This window comes from Mchenga conophoros, linkage group LG9 (genome assembly GCF_057382185.1).
Source record: "Mchenga conophoros isolate Kocher_MC1m ecotype Shallow Benthic linkage group LG9, M_conophoros_male_GT1.1, whole genome shotgun sequence".
In the NCBI taxonomy this organism is placed as follows: Eukaryota; Metazoa; Chordata; class Actinopteri; order Cichliformes; family Cichlidae; genus Mchenga; species Mchenga conophoros.
In genome coordinates, this window is record NC_140534.1 from 32,277,800 (window position 1) to 32,295,248 (window position 17,449).

A 17,449-nucleotide genomic window follows, 5' to 3' on the forward strand; every position below is an offset into this window, starting at 1 on the left:
GTTAAAAAGGCCCAGCAGCGTCTCCACTATCTGAAAGTGCTCAGGAGGAACAACCTGGAGGAGAGGCTGCTGGTGACATTTTACAGAGCCACCATAGAGAGCATCCTAACGTACGGCATAACAACATGGTATGCAGGGTGCTCAGCTGCGGACAGGAAAGTACTGCAGAGGGTCATCAACACAGCCCAGAAGATCACTGGCTGCTCTCTGCCCAGCCTGGAGGTCACTGCAAACTCTCGGTACCTCAGCAGAGCTGGCAATATCATCAAGGACCACTCTCACCCCAGCAACCAACTGTTTGAACTATTACCGTCAGGCCGACGGTACAGGTCACATAAAACCAGGACAAACAGATTCAGGGATAGCTTCTTTCCCAGAGCTATCACCGTAGTAAATAAGCACAAAAACAATTGAACCTATTCCATACCGTTACTGTCATTATATTATGCTGCTATTCATGCTGTCATTATATTAATGCTGCTATCCTGTATATATTGTACATAATATTGATTGAGTACTTACGATTGTTTTTTTGTACTTTTTATATTTTACATTTATATTTATTATTGAAACTTGCACCAAGGGAGTGGCACTCCAATTTCGTTGTACTCTGTACAATGACAATAAAGGCTATTCTATTCTATTCTATTCTAAAAACATCATAGAACATCAAAGTTTAGTATAGCCCTTGCCCTTTGAGATTTGCGCTCTCTGAGTAAGTTTGTGTTTTAGAATCTGCCACAACTAAAACACAGACTAAAGAGGGAATGGAAAACATTCCCCTCATAAAAGTCCAGCAGCCAGTCTCCTCCCTTCACATACAACATACAAAATAAATGCAATAAAGTAAAATAAGTATAACTTTTAATACAAAATTAGAAAATAAAATTACATAACATAACAAAAATATTAATTTCAACAAAGCTAATATTATTTGTTTTAGTCTGTTGATATTTTGTTTTAGTTTTCTAAACTACAAGAAACGACTTATTTAAACTGTTATTGATTATTTCTTCACTTTAATTTGATTTTTAATTACAATAATAAAATATTCCAGCTAATATAAATAAATAAATAAAGTATCTCTATCGTAAATATGGTATAATAGCTTTCACTAAAGTTGAAAATGTAACGGTGTCGCTGATATTTAGCACATATTTTTAAGAGGGTTTAAGCCATCTTATTTTGAAAGGCCCGTGGCGGAAGTGTTGAGCTCAGGTTTTTTTGGCGGATCTTTGGGAGCAAATGTCCACACAGTCTCTTTATTTACAGTGTTTAACGGAAAGAGTAGCACGCAGCTGGCGTTTGGTTAAATTTAGCGACAGATAGGATTGTAATCTCGGTTTGTAATCTGTTATTTGGTCGTATTTTGGTGCGTTTATCCTTGTTTTTTTAGCTAGCGTTGTTAGCCGATCGTTGGCCTGTCGCGCGTCGCGGTCAAAGGTAAGAGAACTGCGTAGCATTAGCTGCTAACCAGCGTTATCCTTGTTTAGTTTAGGAAACATGTGTGATGACATGCAAGACGCTCTTTTTGATGCTCTTTAAAGCAAAAAGCTCCTCATACGGAAACAGAGCTGTGGTTTGTGTAACATTAAAGAAGAAGGGGCGTTTTTCGATTTATCGGCGTGCCCCTTAAAGCACCGCTGACCCTGATGTTCCCGGTGATCAGTGAGTTAACTGTCTTAGTTTGTAGAAAATATTCAGGTTGGTGTCATGTGAGACCTGCAGGCATTTATCCAGTCTGAAAACCTACATTACAGATGGTTTGGATGAGTAATCGATTAATGCAGTGGATACTGGTTAACTTTATTTTTGATGGGAGTAGTTAATGCATGATTATAATATTTAAGATGGGAGCCCTACTAATGTTAACTTAAGCTTGTTTAGCTTATGCAGAGTAACGTTAAAAGATTCTTATTTATATATAGCTGTGGTAGCAGTTAGACTTTTAATAACTTTGTCAAATCTATTTTGCTGAGCTAGTGTTTCCTGAGTTACACGATTTTAAAATAGTTTGGCTCATATTTGTATATTAGAAACAGAGTATACATACTATGGTGGAAAGTGTCAGGTGTCGGCCCACCTCTGTCCAGTTGTTCTACACCAGTGCGATGTTGTTGTAAGCGTATGTGTCCAATATTTTAATAACCACGTTTCTTTGAACTTTTTGAAATCATGCCTGCAGTGAAGTTTTAGCCCTGTTCAAGCTTTCTTGCAGAAATGAATGTTGAAAGGCTGAGTTTTGTCCTCTGCACCTGCTGCAGAGTTGACTGTAAAATTGGGTGTTGTCCCAGCACTCTTGATGTTGTAATAAAATGCTGTTCTTTCCTTTAAGGTTGACAAAATGTCAATACCACGGTCTCGATCACCACATTACAGGTAAATACGCTGCACTAACTGTGCTTTTATTATACAGCCATTCTAGCGTGTGACTGTAGTGTTTGGTTACTTGGGGAATATTTTATACCGTCTGGTGTTCCCACGGGGTCATTTTTAGGACCCCTGCTGTTTAACTTGAGAGGCACAGTTATGTTTACCTGTCTCCACCCCTGTGTACGCACAAGACAAACTGATGCGATCACTGGTGCTGAAGCTGAGAGTCTGGAAATTTCAGTTGCTGACCTTATTTTCCAAAATCGGCTCTAACTGTGCTGTTGTTCTGTTTTCTATCATCTAAAAGTATTGAAAAAGTTTGGAGCTTTCTGTTGCATAAGGTCGATGGAAATCTGGCCTGTACTTTTTTTCCACTTGACTGTGTGGAGATACAGAAATCATTTTACTGCTACAGTATATCCTTTATCATTAACATTGCATTATGCATTAAACTGTTTATTGAAGCTACTGGCATCATATTAACCTTTTTAGTACAGGTGCAGCTATAATCATTGTATACACATTTTATGTTGTGCTCGTGAAGAATTGATGCTCAGTCTATTTAAGGTTTCAAGCTTTGTGAGCACGATGTCTTCACAATCTATTGTGTAAGTGACTTGGAGCAACAGAAGGTTAAAACAGCATTCACGCTGACAGATACATATAATATAAACATAGGCCAGGCCGAAGGCCAGGAATTCATTTAGCTTCTAACTGCGTTTGAGCTTGACAGGTAACAAGTGACAGAAGACAGGTCAAGAAAAGGACAAGCCCACAGGGACCATCTGGGCCTGAAACTAATTGCCATATATGGAAGGTGTGATAGAAAGAGGAACGTCTTTGTCTGTTTTTTAGATATTTAAGATATCTAAAATTGTTGCATTCGATGTTCATTTGACGCATGAAGGTGCGTTAACCCTGACATTAAAAAAGTAGTCTCAAGCGTATTCTTAGAGGCGGATCTATGCTGATGTGTTGCAGTGTACATCTTCCCAGGCATGTGCTCAATAAATCATCGTTTGACTGAATTTTTCTGGGCCAGTGTTGTTCCTTGCCTCAATATTTCAAATCGGGACAACTGCAATGCTCTGTTCACGGGAACATTGCAAAGCACCGTAACCAACTTTATCTGGCATAGTTCTTAGCAAAAAGAAATCTGACCATGTCACAGCTGCACTGAGGTCATTATTTTGGCTTCCAATTAGCCTTAAAGTTGGTTTTAAAATGTGAAAAGTTGATTTTAATGTCCTGTATGGTGTGAAACCTTAATATTTCTCAGACAGTTTTATATTTTATAGTTTAAATAGTTCTGACACACTATCATCTGTTATTGGGTGTACTCCAACACAGCTCAACTCACAAGTGTTCAATTTCTACTAATTGTATTGATTTTAAGTTACTGTTCTTGTCATTTTTACTGGTATATTGTTTTTCATTACATCATTACATTTTTAGAAATGAATCAGATTTTTTAAAACTGGTAATTGCAGTCCTTATTGTTTTGAATATACAGTGGAACCCCGACTTATGAAATTAATTTGTTCCAGAGGGTCTTTCGTAAGTCAAAATTTCCATCGCCTTTTGAGTGAGGCGATGCTGGCTGAAGATGAAGTTCTTGGTGGAGGAGGAGGTGGCGGAGGTTGAAGAAAGCATATGTATGCATACATACGTATGTGTACATGTACATAACATTATGGGATTTAATTTAAAAAAAATTTAATTTCTATTTCATCTATTTCGTTACGTGGGCATTTTGCCGTACCATGGGTCTTCGTAAGCCAGGGTTCCACTGTACTTATTTGCTTATTTTCTTACACTATCTTGCTAGTGTTCTAGATTGTACTTCCAAGTGAAGTTATGCTTCCCAAAAACTGATTTAAAATTATTTTCTAGATGCTGATGCATTAATTCCGGTGCTATCTGTTTCTAAAATGATATATATATATATATTTTTTTTTCTATGTTCACTTTTTCAGGAGGTTGCCATTGGAGGAACCTGGCTTTGATCCACACAGACCAAGTGGAGATCTGGATGGGATTTCTATGGACAGAAGGGAACGCTTTCGGAAAGGTTCTGAAGAAATCAGGGAGAACTTCAGTGAAGACATGTATCCAGAAGGGCAGAGGAGAGCCCCTCCATTCACAGATGACCATCGATTTGAACGTCAGCCTTACAAAGACCGGGAGGAGTTTCACCACAGGAGGTTATCACCCCGCCATGATGTACGCTATGAAGAATGGAAGTTTCCCCCAGTGAGAGATGGAGGATTTGATGGAGATAGGAGAAGAGAAGGGTTTAGAGAGGAATTCCAGAATTTTGAACACAGGAGTCGGTCGCCTCCGAAGTTCACAAGGGAAAGGTTGCCACCGACACCGAGGTCTAATTCAGACCAGAGGGATTCGGGGATGGGCTGGAAGAGAGAGGAGCAGGTCAGGGATCGGTGGAGGTTCACAGACCTCAGTCCCAGTTTGAGGTCTGACGACCAAAGAGTTGGAGGAGATGGGGAAAGAGGGAGGAGATTCACTCAAGGTCCTAATAGAGGCAGACAAAGGGAAAACCCACATCATGAGAGGGGCCTCCCTTTTAAAAGACAACGAAGAGAAATGGATGACGTCAATCATCCTGGGTAAATTTTAAGCAAAATGCTTTGCAGCACTATCGGGAAATGAAGAACGTAGAAGATTCCTATCTTCTAATTTTCTGTAGCGCAAATTTCCTCACTGTTCATCTTCATGCCTTAATTTCACTAATGCACTACTCTAGTGTTAAATATTGCATGGCTTATAGTTTCTTACCTTCTTTCTGAGAAATGTAAAGTTCTTTTTGTCTTATTTTGACCTCTTTTCATTATTTGTGTTATCAGTGATAATACATTAATGATTACATATTGATTCATTTAGGTTTGATTATTTCCAGTCTGAATTTAAAAGTGAAGATGTTGAACCGCCTCCTCTTATGCCACCACAGGTCCAGGAATGAGAAGGACTTTGGGGAAAAGGGTTACTCAATGGAAGGAAGCAGACATGAGTTTGGTGAAGACACTCGGGGAAACCTCCCCCACGGAGACGGTCGGTACTCGGGGCCACTTGTCATTGAACACGATCATGGCATCCGAGACAATAGAAAGCTGCCACGATGGGAAAGGTTTGATGACCACAGGGATCTCAAGCCTGAGTTTGATCGACAGAGGAAGCCCCGTCCAGGGGGCTCCTCTGAGGAGCTTTTTAGGAAGACGGGAACCAGGTTGGATGATCAGGAAGATCCACGAGAACACCGTTATCAAGGTAATTCGGGGGAATCAAACTATTATGAAACTAGGAGAAGCCCTGTGCTTCAGGACAGGTCAAATGCAGCAAGATATGGTGTTCAAGGTGGCCCCATGAATCACAGGGGGAGAGGTGCCACTCAACCAGCAAGAAGGAGGTACAACCCAAATCAAAGCGGACGGCCAGGACAACCAAGAAATCACCCACGCTTACAGCAGGCCTCCCAGGGATACCAAGATCTTCCTCGCGAAGAGCAGAGACAAGGGTTCCACCCCGTTAGGGAAGATTATGACGACGACACTAAAGATGAGCCCAACTGGGCAGAAAAAGACAAACTTCAACAGTGGGACCAGGAAAGGCCTAGAAGTCTGGAACGGCCCCCAAGGAGGGATTTGGACCCTAAAATGCCCCATTTGAGGCAGCAGGGATGGAGCAATCAGAAAGCCAATAATATGACGGTTTTAACAGAGGAAACGCTAACCATCAAGGTGGACATGAGTCGGCCCATAAACCAGAACAGGTAGAGTATTTTCTTTATCTTATCAAGGGTGAGGGGTGAAAGTTCACACTTTCTTTTCATGATCTTGTGAAGAAGAAAAAAACCCATGAAGCTGCCACATGGAGTTTGAAGACTGGCATTGAAAAAAGCACAAATAATTCCATGTCATCTGATATTAAAATTGATTTTGGATGAAATTGATTTGAATACTGGCAGATTCAGAACCAGTACTGGAAATGTGTTCCCTTATGGGGAATTAAAGGGACCTACCCAATCATATGTGCCGTTACCTCATATGGCTGGGATGCTTCATAGAAGTTTCTCCAAGGAGTCCATGTTCATTTAAAGTGGAAGTCACTCTCATGAATACTTGTGGACTGCAGGACACCTCAAGGAAAACAAAAGGAACTTCCAACTCCATGATGTTAGTCCCGAACCGAATATGGCCTTTATTTTAGGAAGCATGGTGCTGATGCGGAGTCTTCATTTGTGCTTTTCAGAATTCACCTGGAAGAAAATTTGCAACAAACTTGTTTCATTGAATTCAAGTTCCAGTCGCACAAATAAAGGAGTCAATTTTGCACTTGATTTATTTTTTTTAATGCGTTGAGTTAAATTGTGTAGATGAATCCAAAGGACCTGTTATTTCGTAATGAAGATGACTGAATCCTAATTTATCCCTTTTGAGGATGGAAAGGTGCAATTTCTACCCCCAACTCTGGATGATGTTTGATTTAAAACTGCTTTAAGAGGCATATTTACCTTACATCTACAACATTGTTGGTTTTTACTGATTGATGGACTTTGAAAGCTGAATGTGGGATACAAGACACAGTACTGACAGGATTCGATCAGCAGATGCAACTCCTGTGGGCGCTGGCAATCACACATGTTTTTCAGGAGGATCTCAGACCGTCTGAGTCTAAAGAAGAGTTTGCTACTGAAACCTACATTAAACCATGTTTTCTAAAATCAAAAAACAGCGTGATGTGCACCCTCCAAACACCACCTCTCACTCCGTCATCACTTGGTAATATGGTGTCTTCGGTGTGCTGATAACATAAAGAGAGTTTTTGCTTCTGCTTTCTTTTGGAGCTGCTTGGAAATGAAAAATGATCCTCAGTGAATTTAGGATTTGCCTCGTATGTGCATTTAAGGACACAGTCAGTGACATCTGGACTAATGCTGTTGCTACTGGAAGAGGAAATATCTGTTCTTTCTCTTGTTTTGAAAGGGAAGTTGAGCAAAACTGGCAGTAACTGATGGTACTACTAAAAATAAACATGGAAACTCTGATATGCACTGTGATAAACCACACACCTTGTTGTCTAAATGCCAGAGAGGAAGTTCACTACAGCAAGCAAAAGAAGAAGATGATGATCTGAAGGCTCTGCCATGGAGAAAATGTTGGGAAACCATAAAATGAGACATTTTGCAGGAAGATGAGAAGACTTGGCAGCCATTGTTGGGCCACATACCAGAGATGACATTTAGGAATCAATGAGGAACCTGTGTGCACCAATCAGTTATGGGAAGAAGGAGAGGACAGTGAATGGAGTCCTGCTCAGAAAGTGCATGCCGTGAGTGAGTTTTGGCCATTTCATGTTTGTGCGTATACAATCTTATTGGAAAGCGTGCCGAGGATCCAGATGCAAGGAATCGTCCAAGTAAAGGCAGGCACAAGCAAGTCCGTGTTTTGTGCAGCGAGCCATTGGAGTCTGATGGATCATGAAAAGAGTTCAACTTCACGGCCTAAACATTAGTTACAGGCTTTTTGAGGAGGAGACTAATGACGTGAATATCATCAACCAGCTAAAATAAAGGAATCATCATCATCATCATCATCATCATCATCATCATCACAGAAGATAACTGGGGAAAATGCACCCTCATTAACGCTTTGAAAAGATGGCGACGAAGCTATAAACCTGAATAAATTAGGAGCTGGAGCATTTCAAAGCAGCAAACATAAAAGGATGATTTATCCTGAAGAAAACTGAAGTGAAATTGTCCTTAGTTTAAGAAGAGAAAATAAATCCAGGAACATAATCTTCAGTGGTGACAGCAGAGAATTTTAGGCCTTGTCAATGGTTTCAGAAGACACCAGTAATCACTATTGTTGAAAGGAAAAATGGACTCCATATACAGAAAGATCACTAATCTGGATAACTGGAAACCTTCAATCACATCTGTTACCAAGAGGTTAATCAGCATCGTCCTTCGACAGTGCTTTGAAAAGGAAGCTTCTAAAAGAAGTAATCGTCAGGAGGAGGATACGAATTTAAAGATTGTGTACAATCGGACACTTCTGTGTCGTTCCTCTTGAACCGTGACAGGACTGGAGAATCCAGCAGACAAGCGGATCAGATATATGAACTAAGAGTCGAAGATTTCATACGAGAAAAGAAGTGTGAACTTTCGCCCCAAGCTTTAGCTCACCTGCCAGTTATATAAAAATAAATAAATAAAATAAAAAAAGCGTATATTGGGCTTCTCTGGCTTCTCCTTTAAGCCTTTTTAAATATCCATTAAAATGAATAAAATTGGTGTGATTCTCTGTGCGCTTAAGGGTGAAAACCTTCCTTTTTATTCAACCAAATAAAAGACTAGTTACTGTAAGCATTGTGATTTGTGGGACTCGTTAAAGGTAAGTTTACTGGGTAAGGTAACGACTTTTTTACTTAAGTGTGATTGGTACAGAAAGGAGTGTACATTTAAGATCCATCTTTTAAAAAACACTGCATTAAGTAAGGATGTAAACACAGTGTAGAAACTAAATATTAAAATGGCATTAAAGCTGATTTTCAGTGACTTAAGCCATGCTAAACAAACGCCGATTCCCTGGCCACAAGGATCATTTATCATGTGTTTATTCATTGTGTTGGTATCAATCTCCCTCTTTTCTTCCTCGTCCTGCAGCCCGCTGTGTTATTCCTCAGACAGGCAGCTCTCTTTAGATCTGGTCAATGTTGGTCGCCAGCGTCTGGACTTCCTGCCCATGCTGGAGCACTCCGGCACATATCAGGAGACCGCCATGCACACTGGGACGTTTGCCCAGGAGATTATCACACTCGTGCACCTTGTCAAAGGTTAGTACTGCATGTTGCACACAGGGCCTGCAGATATTTTCTGACAAAACAACAAAAACTAGGTCCAACAATGAGCGGCACAGTGTTTGTGGCAATAGATTTTGGTAGGTGAGGTTATTGCACTCCTTGTCTTCCTCCTAACACTAGTTGGAGGCTACACAGCTTAGGCACCCACAGGTGGTCTTTGCATTGCTCTGCAGCATCAGCCAGGTTAGGCTACCAGTACATGAAACAGCTCTCCATGTGGTGCAGGGTCTGGTTAAAGTAAACCGCCCAGCTCACGTCAGATCTCCGGAGCCGAACCAGTCTGACTCTGGGATGAAATGCGGCTCTACTGGGAGCTTACTTTGTCTTCTTAGACATTAGCAGGACTTGCTGGTTAGCAGCAACTAAACTTTCAAAATAAGAGTAACGGGATTCTGTTGTTCTTTAGGACAGAGTAAAATTACAAAAAAAAGGATAAAAAAAGAATAAAATCTAAATAAAAGGCACCGAGCAGCATTGATGTGCGTGTAATCATATAGAAGAAAGGTGAGCTAAGAAGTGCAAATAGTCGTACAATTGGTGTGTTTTAAGTGTGTGTGGTCTGCATTTACAGAGCAGTATTTCAGAGGGGATGGGATCACCCTGAATCAGCGCTTCTCAGCTCCACAAGAAGGCAGCTTTTCTGAAGAAGAGATGGAGGAGCTGACGTCGGACGAGGGATTCGAGTCAAACCAGTAGGTGGACAGGCATAAAGTTTGTTTACCTGCCGAAGTAAAGTGATGGTGAAAGCAGTACATAAATTATAAGAAATATCTTCCTTTTTCTTTACAGATGCCCTAAAAATGACTCTAAAATCTTTTCTCTTGGCTTTCTCCTTCTTGTCTGCAGAGGTTTCAGTTTGGATATGAACTCGCTGCTCAGTGATGACAAGCCTCTGTTCTTCTCGAGACCAACACAGGTAAAAAGAGAAATAAAGAAATGCACTTGATACTAGAGACTATTGGGAGCTCTGGTTTTGACTGATTCATTAATCCTTTTGGTAAATTGACCTCAGGGCGTGAGGCTGCAGCCGGTGCGAGGTCCGGGTGACCTGAGGCACGACCTGGAAAGGAGGCGACAGGAGAAACTGGAAGGGGTTAAAGTTACAATAGCTGGGAGCACTATGTCACAGCGCCCCCTGGGTGCATGCAGGTGGGTTTTAACCTAAGTCTTCTTATCAATCACTTGACAATGTTTCTGTAGATGCTGTTTTTGGCAGAATATGTTCATGTGCAATCGTCAGAAGGGCAATCTTTCTTAGATTAGGTGCAAGGAGGTAGTCCTTGTTACGTGGACCCTCCAGAGCACAAAGAGGACTCTGGTCACGAGCGTAGCAAGGAGTGAGATCATTACTGGAGAGCTGAATGGACATCATGATGTTAGTTGTTGGTTTTTGTCCTCTAGTCACATGCTGGATGGCATGTGCATGTACTTTTTAGGTTGATTAAACATCTGTGCAGCAGCTCAAAGTACAGTCTGCTTATGGGGAAACATCCCTGCACCCCAAATTATGGCAAAAAAACAAAAATAAACAAACGTGAGTGAAGTCAGTAAACATTCCTTTGAGCTCCACGAATCAATAACTCATAAGATTTCACGCTGCAGCCCACTGCACTGAGTTTCTGTTGTTTACACATTTTTATTAGCATTATTTATTAGCCTGTAGGAGCATAAAAATGGTCCTTTTTTAACAAAGAGTCAAATGGATTTGTTTAGCTTGGAGCTGAATGTCTTTTGGAGTCACTCGAAGAACTCTTCAAAATAAAATGACCTCAGTTTGTCACAAACAGCATGAGACAAAGAAAACATGTGAAGAAGTCAAACAGGAAGTGAGCTCCCAGTGAGCCAGGCTTTATTTATTAAGCTGATTTTTGGTATTCAAGGTGTTTTACCTGTGGTCATGTCATGTGACCTGACCTGCAGTAGGGCTTTTATTCTTTCTTGTGGTTTTCATCAATGGCTCAGTGGGATGATAATGGATAGCTGCCCCTTTAGCAGGCTGCACCTGGTGTCTGAAAGAAGAGTCGACGCATGTATTAAAAAGATGTTTGTTTGCCTCCAGATGTTTTCTGCACATTGACATTTGACTCACTGTTGTGTTAATATAACTGTCATACTGTACCAGCTGCACTTTAAAACAACCACCGTGGGCCAACATGCTGTACAGAGGAGTAAACGCATAAAAACAGCAACGAAAAAGACCAAAAATAAATAGAATACAATAAAATCAACACGTCAAAAGCCAAAGACAAGATGTGGAGAAGGTTGAGGGCCATCCAGGCTTTAATGTCTTTAGGACACTTGAGTACAGTCAAGCACAATATCCTTCAGTTTTAACTGAAGTAAAGTTTCTTTTATTCTTGTCACTGATTAAATAGTTTTGAAATGTGTTTTTGTTGTCAGTGATCCAGTAATGGGATACAGTGACAAGATGCCTCATGTGGACCACAGGAGACGAGATGGAAGCACGGTGAGCATTAAGAGCCGGGTTACAGCGAGTCTCACCTGGCTTAGTCATGTGACACGTTTGGTGATGACTTCCTGAAAAGGTCAAAGTGGGCGTGTCCCAATCCAGGGGCTTCATCCTTTGAACGCTTGAAGTCTGAGGCTGTTAAATGGGACGGTCTAGTTTACGATGTGCTGCCCAAGTTGCCTAGAAATCCTTAGACTTTCCGCCAGAAGTGTTTTAAACAGCAAAGGATGAAATGAATTACATTTTGTATTTAATTTATTTATTTTTTTACTTTTACTGATTTTTTTATTTTTATTTTTGCCATGTTAAGTATCTTAAGCTGGGATTAGCTGATGTGTCTAACCCTTTAAAGCCGATCGGAGCGGGCACGCTCCGTTTTGCGTAACTATTTTTAAATCCCGGTAGCACTGCAACCACGTAAGCTAGCGCAATAATGGTTTTTGCATATGAAACCGGAGGAGTTGTACTTACATCTTATGCCATCAGCTTGTCCTCGGTCACGGTTTCCTTCCACATAAAGCTTTGCAAAAACTTCATAAAAAGCACTTGCAGCAACAAAAACCTAATATTCCAGAAACACGCTTTGCCGATCCGATCAGCTGTTCGTAACACTTCCTACGTCGGAACAGACGTCAGCGCAAACTATCGCATGTCTGCCATTTCCTGCCCAAAACGCGGAAATGTAGTTTTTTACCTTCAGGGCTTTATGAGCCTATACTGTTGTTTTTAAAAGTTATGTTTGACTTTATGACTTTCTGTGTTGTTTCTGGGATGCTTAGGACTCATATTGCACTGCTGGAAATAGTTTATTTTGATGCTGTTTTTTTTGCAAATTTGCAGTATAATATTTATTTTAGTTTTTCCTGCAGTATATAAAAATTGGTGTATTTCAAAAACAAAACCATGAAGACACTTAAAATAAATGTCCTGTGGTGGGAAACTAGTTTGTGCAACTTTTTTGTATTTACAGTTTTCAGGGATGAGCCTCTTAAATTTCTCTAACTAGAAATATATGTTAAAAAAAACAAAATCGATTTTCATTTTTTTGTAGTTTATTGCACTTTTTTGCAATTTATGTAATTACTATGCACGTAATGCAGACATATTATTATAATTTGGGGTTTAATGGTTGTATTGATGTATAGCAACTTGAAATGCTCCCACAAATGGCTCTACAGCATGTAAAAAATATAATATAAGCTCTGGCGGACTTGGTTCTGTGGAAGGTCTTAAAGGGATAATTAAAACCTTAGAGCAGTGAAACGTGTCCCTGTTTCAAATACAGAGCTTCAGTAAAGATTCAGGGCACATATTTCTGTTTCATATCATTTCAAATCTCCATCTCAAAGACAATTTTTACAGTGTCTATATGGAGGTATTGTATATACAAGAGACAAATATTGTTCTTTTAATATATTGGTGTCACTGTGTTTGTCTTATATGACTAAAAAGAAAATTCACAAGCTATAAAAGTTTAATGTAATCGTCCCTTGAAGGACGCCGTCCCTGAACTGGGTCACTGCCAGTGACTTGGGTCTTTTTCTGCTCCACAGGGACCGAGGAGAGGAGCTCTGAACAGGCTGAACGCAGGCGCCCAACACGGGAACAGTCGCTTCGGCTTTCAGAAACAGAACTTCCGCAACAGCTCTGCAGGTAAATTTAACAAGATGGCTAAAAGAAATGAAAAGTGAGTGGCTGATCCTCCTCACTGCTCATATTCTCAGGGTTTAAGGTCGTCTGACACTGATGGTCATTTCTGTGGTGAATAAATATTGTTTTTAACCAAAGCCACACACCAGCTCTCATGTTAAAAACATATAAGAGAAAAAAGTTTTCTTTTAAAAAGATCACCTTTTTCCTTCCGTACAGCATGTGTGCTCGTGTTGCTGTCACCAGCAGAAGCTCCTCCCTCTTTAACCCCACCTCTCAGTCTTTATTCTGACTGCCTCCACCTGGAGCTGGTTGTAAAGCTGCTGAAAGGCAGACGTCACAGCCGCGGCTCGCTGCTATCTGAGGCTGGCTGTGACACATTTAGTCGGCTTTATTTGGTTTGTCCCCGTTGTGTAACGGACCTTAAGCTCCTCCCCTTCTCCCTGCCTGTCTAAGGCGCTCGGTTAGTGGGATATTCCCTCTGAACTTTACCCTGCTGACACATTTTAATCAAAGGTGGTTTCCTCACCCGCCCACACAGATCAGCTTCCTGGATCTCGTCCAATCCAGTCTTCTCGCCTCGTCTCTTTCCAGTTCGACCAGTTAAATCCTTGTTTTTTTGGTTTATTCTTCACCCCCCTGTTAGCCTGGAGTTTCTTTCCTTTTTTTGTCTGACCTCATCTTTCTGTCCCCACCTCCACAGGTCCAAACTGGTGACCGGGCTCCTCGAGTGGTTTCCGTTTGCATTTATAAAACCAGCCGTTCTCGGGCCGACCTGCGTCCATGGTAACATGTCGGATGTGAAGAGGCCTCTGCTGTGCCGGTGTTTTTGCGACGGACGCAGCAGACTGAGAGATGAAGTAGAAAAATGTGAAATGCTGATTCGTGCAGCGCTGGTCTGTGTTTGCACCTGTTATGTTGCTTCTTCTCCCTCATAATTTGATTTGAAACCATTTCAAAATGTCTTTGTGTTGTTGGTGAGAGTCTGAGAGTTTCCTCACGAACAGGCTCGTTTTTACCCGTCCCTGAAAGTCTGTTTGTAATGAACGTTTCTGTGTTTTGGTGACAGGTTTTGTTCTTTGTCCTTGTTCTGTGTACACATTTCACGCTGCTCGCCGAGCGGTGCTGAACAAATAAAACGTTTGTTTTTAAATCGTGTCTGTCGCTTGATTTTAAAAGTTACATTTTATTTCTGAGGGAACCCGTACGCAGAAAAACATATTTGAGTCGTTGGGGTTTTGAAAGCGTTCAAACTTGTTGAGAAGGACAAACGAGTTAAACTGTGCTGAAAGTGAACCTGTGTGCTCAGCCAGAGTGACATCATTAACCACACTTAGGGACAAACGCTCCTCAGCTCCCAGACAAAGACGCACCGAGGGTTAGAAGAAAATGGTCCAAATAAATCAGCTTTTTCTCTTCACACATGTTCTGGCATCCATGAAAAATGAGGTTTAGTAAAATCGGCAAACACAGAAATCCTGAAAAATGTGTCAGTGTTGTGTCGACATGCAACCGACAGCAAAGAACCAACTTTAAATGATATCTTTGCTTCTAGCAGCCTGTCACAAAAACGTCGTTTGTTTGGATTTTTTTCCTTGAATGTATTTTTTTTAAGCCAAAGATCGATTAACAAACAGCTGCTAGTTGCAAACTCAGAATAAATAAATAAGGAAACTGAACAAGCAGAGGCAAAAGAACAAAAACGGAACAAACCTGTACAGCAGATGTCTACACTCATGTCCTTTAAATGTAGGAAAAGTCCAGCAAAGCTCTGAGTGATGAGTCCAAATTTGAAATTTTAAGTCACCGGCAGTATGTTTGGAGGTCAGGAGCTGCAGCCATCTGTGAAACACTGCGAGGGTCATATTTGTGGCTCAGTTTCAGCCAGCAGCGTTGGTGATCACGTCACAATCGATGCAGAAAAGTGCCTGTCGGATTTTGATCCACCCTGCGAGACCATCTGGAAAGCATCTGATTGGTAAAGTCTTCATTTTTAAGCGTGACCCCAAACACAGCACTGTCAGTCATGGATCAGCCTCCCCAGTGTCCGGACCTCAACATGATCACAAGAACAGAAACATCCAAAGAAGAGCTTTGAATGTTCTTCATTAGCCCGGAGGACTGTTCCTGAACACTACTTAAAGAAATACCTGAGAGCGTTCAGGCTGTGGTCATACAAACACTGAGCTTCAGGCTTGTTATAATTGGTATATGTACATATGTACATGGACTATATTTCCAAATAGGTTTACATGTTTCAATAAATCATCTATTTTACTACTGAAATGTAAAGAAATGAGCGTTGGCTTGAGAATTTGGACGAACGTAATATGAAGTCTGAGTTTGATTATCAATGATAATTATTATTATCGGCATAAACCTTTAAAAAAATGTTCTTTAATTCAGTCTTTCGCTGTGCTCTGCAGCAGCTTTAACTTGGGACCAGTGTGGTGTGGAAGTTGCCGTGGTTACGCAGACTTAATTTCATTTACAGGTTCAAAAAGACAGTCAAAGCAAATACATCTGGTCTTTGATGGTATAACAAGTTATTTATTTCAAACAATGTGAGAATACATAAAAAAGTAGAGCTGAGGTTTTAGCGCTGAAACATTTACTGAGTAAAACCTGCTCAATGCTCTTCTACGTTACCAACTACTTCTAACTGTATATACACATGTCTACAGTCACATATCACATGACCCCGAGCTCCGGCGCCACAACAAACTGTGCGGCTTAGCGTCGCTGTGAGCAAAGGTCATGGCAGCGTCACAGTTCAGGCAGCAGCGAAGAGATAATCCGTCTCCAAACGGATCTTTTTAGAGCGCTCGCTTTACGTGTGCAGCAGGAGGGGGTCTGTGAGGAGCTCAGACAGAAACGCTCGAGAGCTGCTGGTAGAAAGGCAACGAGGAAGAAGGAGAAGCAAAACAGGTCACCAGAGAGCAGCGTTTAGTGCAAGACCTCACCGGTCACATGGCTCAGTGAACGCTCTTCAGTGGGTTTAACGCCTCAGCACTCAGTGTGTCTGATGAGATTTTGGGAGTTTTCTACATCATCAGTGGGATTCCCCCCCCTGAAAACCTAAATAAATAAATACACAATTAAATTTTAGTCAATAAATTACAAAAATGATTTTGAATTGTGGCAAATGACATAATTATGTGTGGCAATTATTTCATGGTTCATGCTTTAAAGGGGAGATGTTCTTTGGGCAGTTTTAGGCAGAGAACCATGTGATCATGAACTCAGGAGATCAGAAAGCTTAGAAGCAATGATGAAAACATATTACAGGTAATCACCGCACCTGAGAGTGCCGCAGGAAAGCTTCTTTCCATGAATCCAGATTTTATGACATTATACTGTTTAAAAGCTCCTTTGTAAACTCTGTCCCTGCCACTCGATGTCAGTGACAAACTCGCAACATTTACAAAAAGTAATCTAAATGTTTTTCCTTCTGCAAATGTGTCGTCTTCAAACACACAGATAAGTTCTGCATTTCCTTGTGGACAGTGTGAGTTTCACAGCAGGTGAACTGTAAGAGTGAGATGTTTTTTATGTTGTCATTTGTGCTTAGAAATATATAATCGTTTGCATGCTGATCAAAGTCACATCCTTATTAGGTCTGATAAGACTGTGTGAGAGGAAGCAGCCTTGACGTTGTAATTCCATTATAGCTGTTGATACCAGACTGTTCTGTTTCTTGATGTGCAAGACTTCACACCTTTACATGTGTATTTGAGATATGACCTATTGCAACTTCCTGTTTTTATAGTTTAGTAAGACGCTTACTTCTACTACTTCTATGTCTATGTATAGTATGGCTGGAAACACACACACACATGCACCTACACACACAGAATACAGACACTGATGTTGTTCAGATATGACTGTTTGAGAATGTCCTGTGTATTTGTAATTGCATATTCATGAATGATTGCTTGCTGAGAATAACAAGGGCTGTAGCGAAGGAATCAGTTGAAGTTGGCTGAGTTCAGGTGAAGGAATCTTTTCCTCAACTTTGGCTGACTTCCCTCGCGAGCCACAAACACGGAGAGTGCCTTCTTGCCTTGTTTGTCG

At 40.9% G+C, this 17,449-nt stretch overlaps 2 protein-coding genes across 5 annotated transcripts in view; one reads left to right on the plus strand and one right to left on the minus strand.

Moving 5' to 3' along the window:
- The first annotated feature begins 1,204 nt into the window (after nucleotides 1-1,204).
- Nucleotides 1,205-14,528, plus strand: LOC146567646 (uncharacterized). 4 transcript variants are annotated; one of them, XM_085287589.1, is made up of 11 exons: nucleotides 1,205-1,443; nucleotides 2,336-2,379; nucleotides 4,350-5,000; nucleotides 5,342-6,160; nucleotides 9,059-9,228; nucleotides 9,827-9,947; nucleotides 10,102-10,171; nucleotides 10,268-10,404; nucleotides 11,656-11,722; nucleotides 13,279-13,378; nucleotides 14,079-14,528. In XM_085287589.1, the coding sequence occupies exons 2-11, from the start codon at nucleotides 2,345-2,347 to the stop codon at nucleotides 14,090-14,092; spliced, it is 2,184 nt and encodes a 727-aa protein (XP_085143715.1). In that variant the 5' UTR covers nucleotides 1,205-1,443; nucleotides 2,336-2,344; the 3' UTR covers nucleotides 14,093-14,528. The 4 variants fall into 4 exon arrangements, with proteins under 4 accessions (XP_085143715.1, XP_085143717.1, XP_085143716.1 ...); XM_085287590.1 differs by lacking the exon at nucleotides 1,205-1,443 and adding an exon at nucleotides 1,459-1,668; XM_085287591.1 differs by lacking the exon at nucleotides 2,336-2,379.
- Nucleotides 14,529-15,926: 1,398 nt separating this feature from the next.
- The window catches only part of lipib (lipase, member Ib), a 15,949-nt gene continuing 14,426 nt past the window's right edge, over nucleotides 15,927-17,449 (minus strand). The window contains exon 11 of the mRNA XM_085287631.1: nucleotides 15,927-17,449. This exon is cut by the window's right edge and continues 418 nt beyond it. The gene's annotated coding sequence lies outside the window, so the exon portion shown is untranslated.

Coding starts and splice junctions, on each gene's coding strand:
- LOC146567646 (XM_085287589.1), top strand. CDS start 2,345: ATGTCAATACCACGGTCTCGATCACCACATTACAG. Junction 6,161..9,058: donor CGGCCCATAAACCAGAACAG/GTAGAGTATTTT, acceptor CTCGTCCTGCAG/CCCGCTGTGTTATTCCTCAG. Junction 11,723..13,278: donor GGAGACGAGATGGAAGCACG/GTGAGCATTAAG, acceptor TCTGCTCCACAG/GGACCGAGGAGAGGAGCTCT.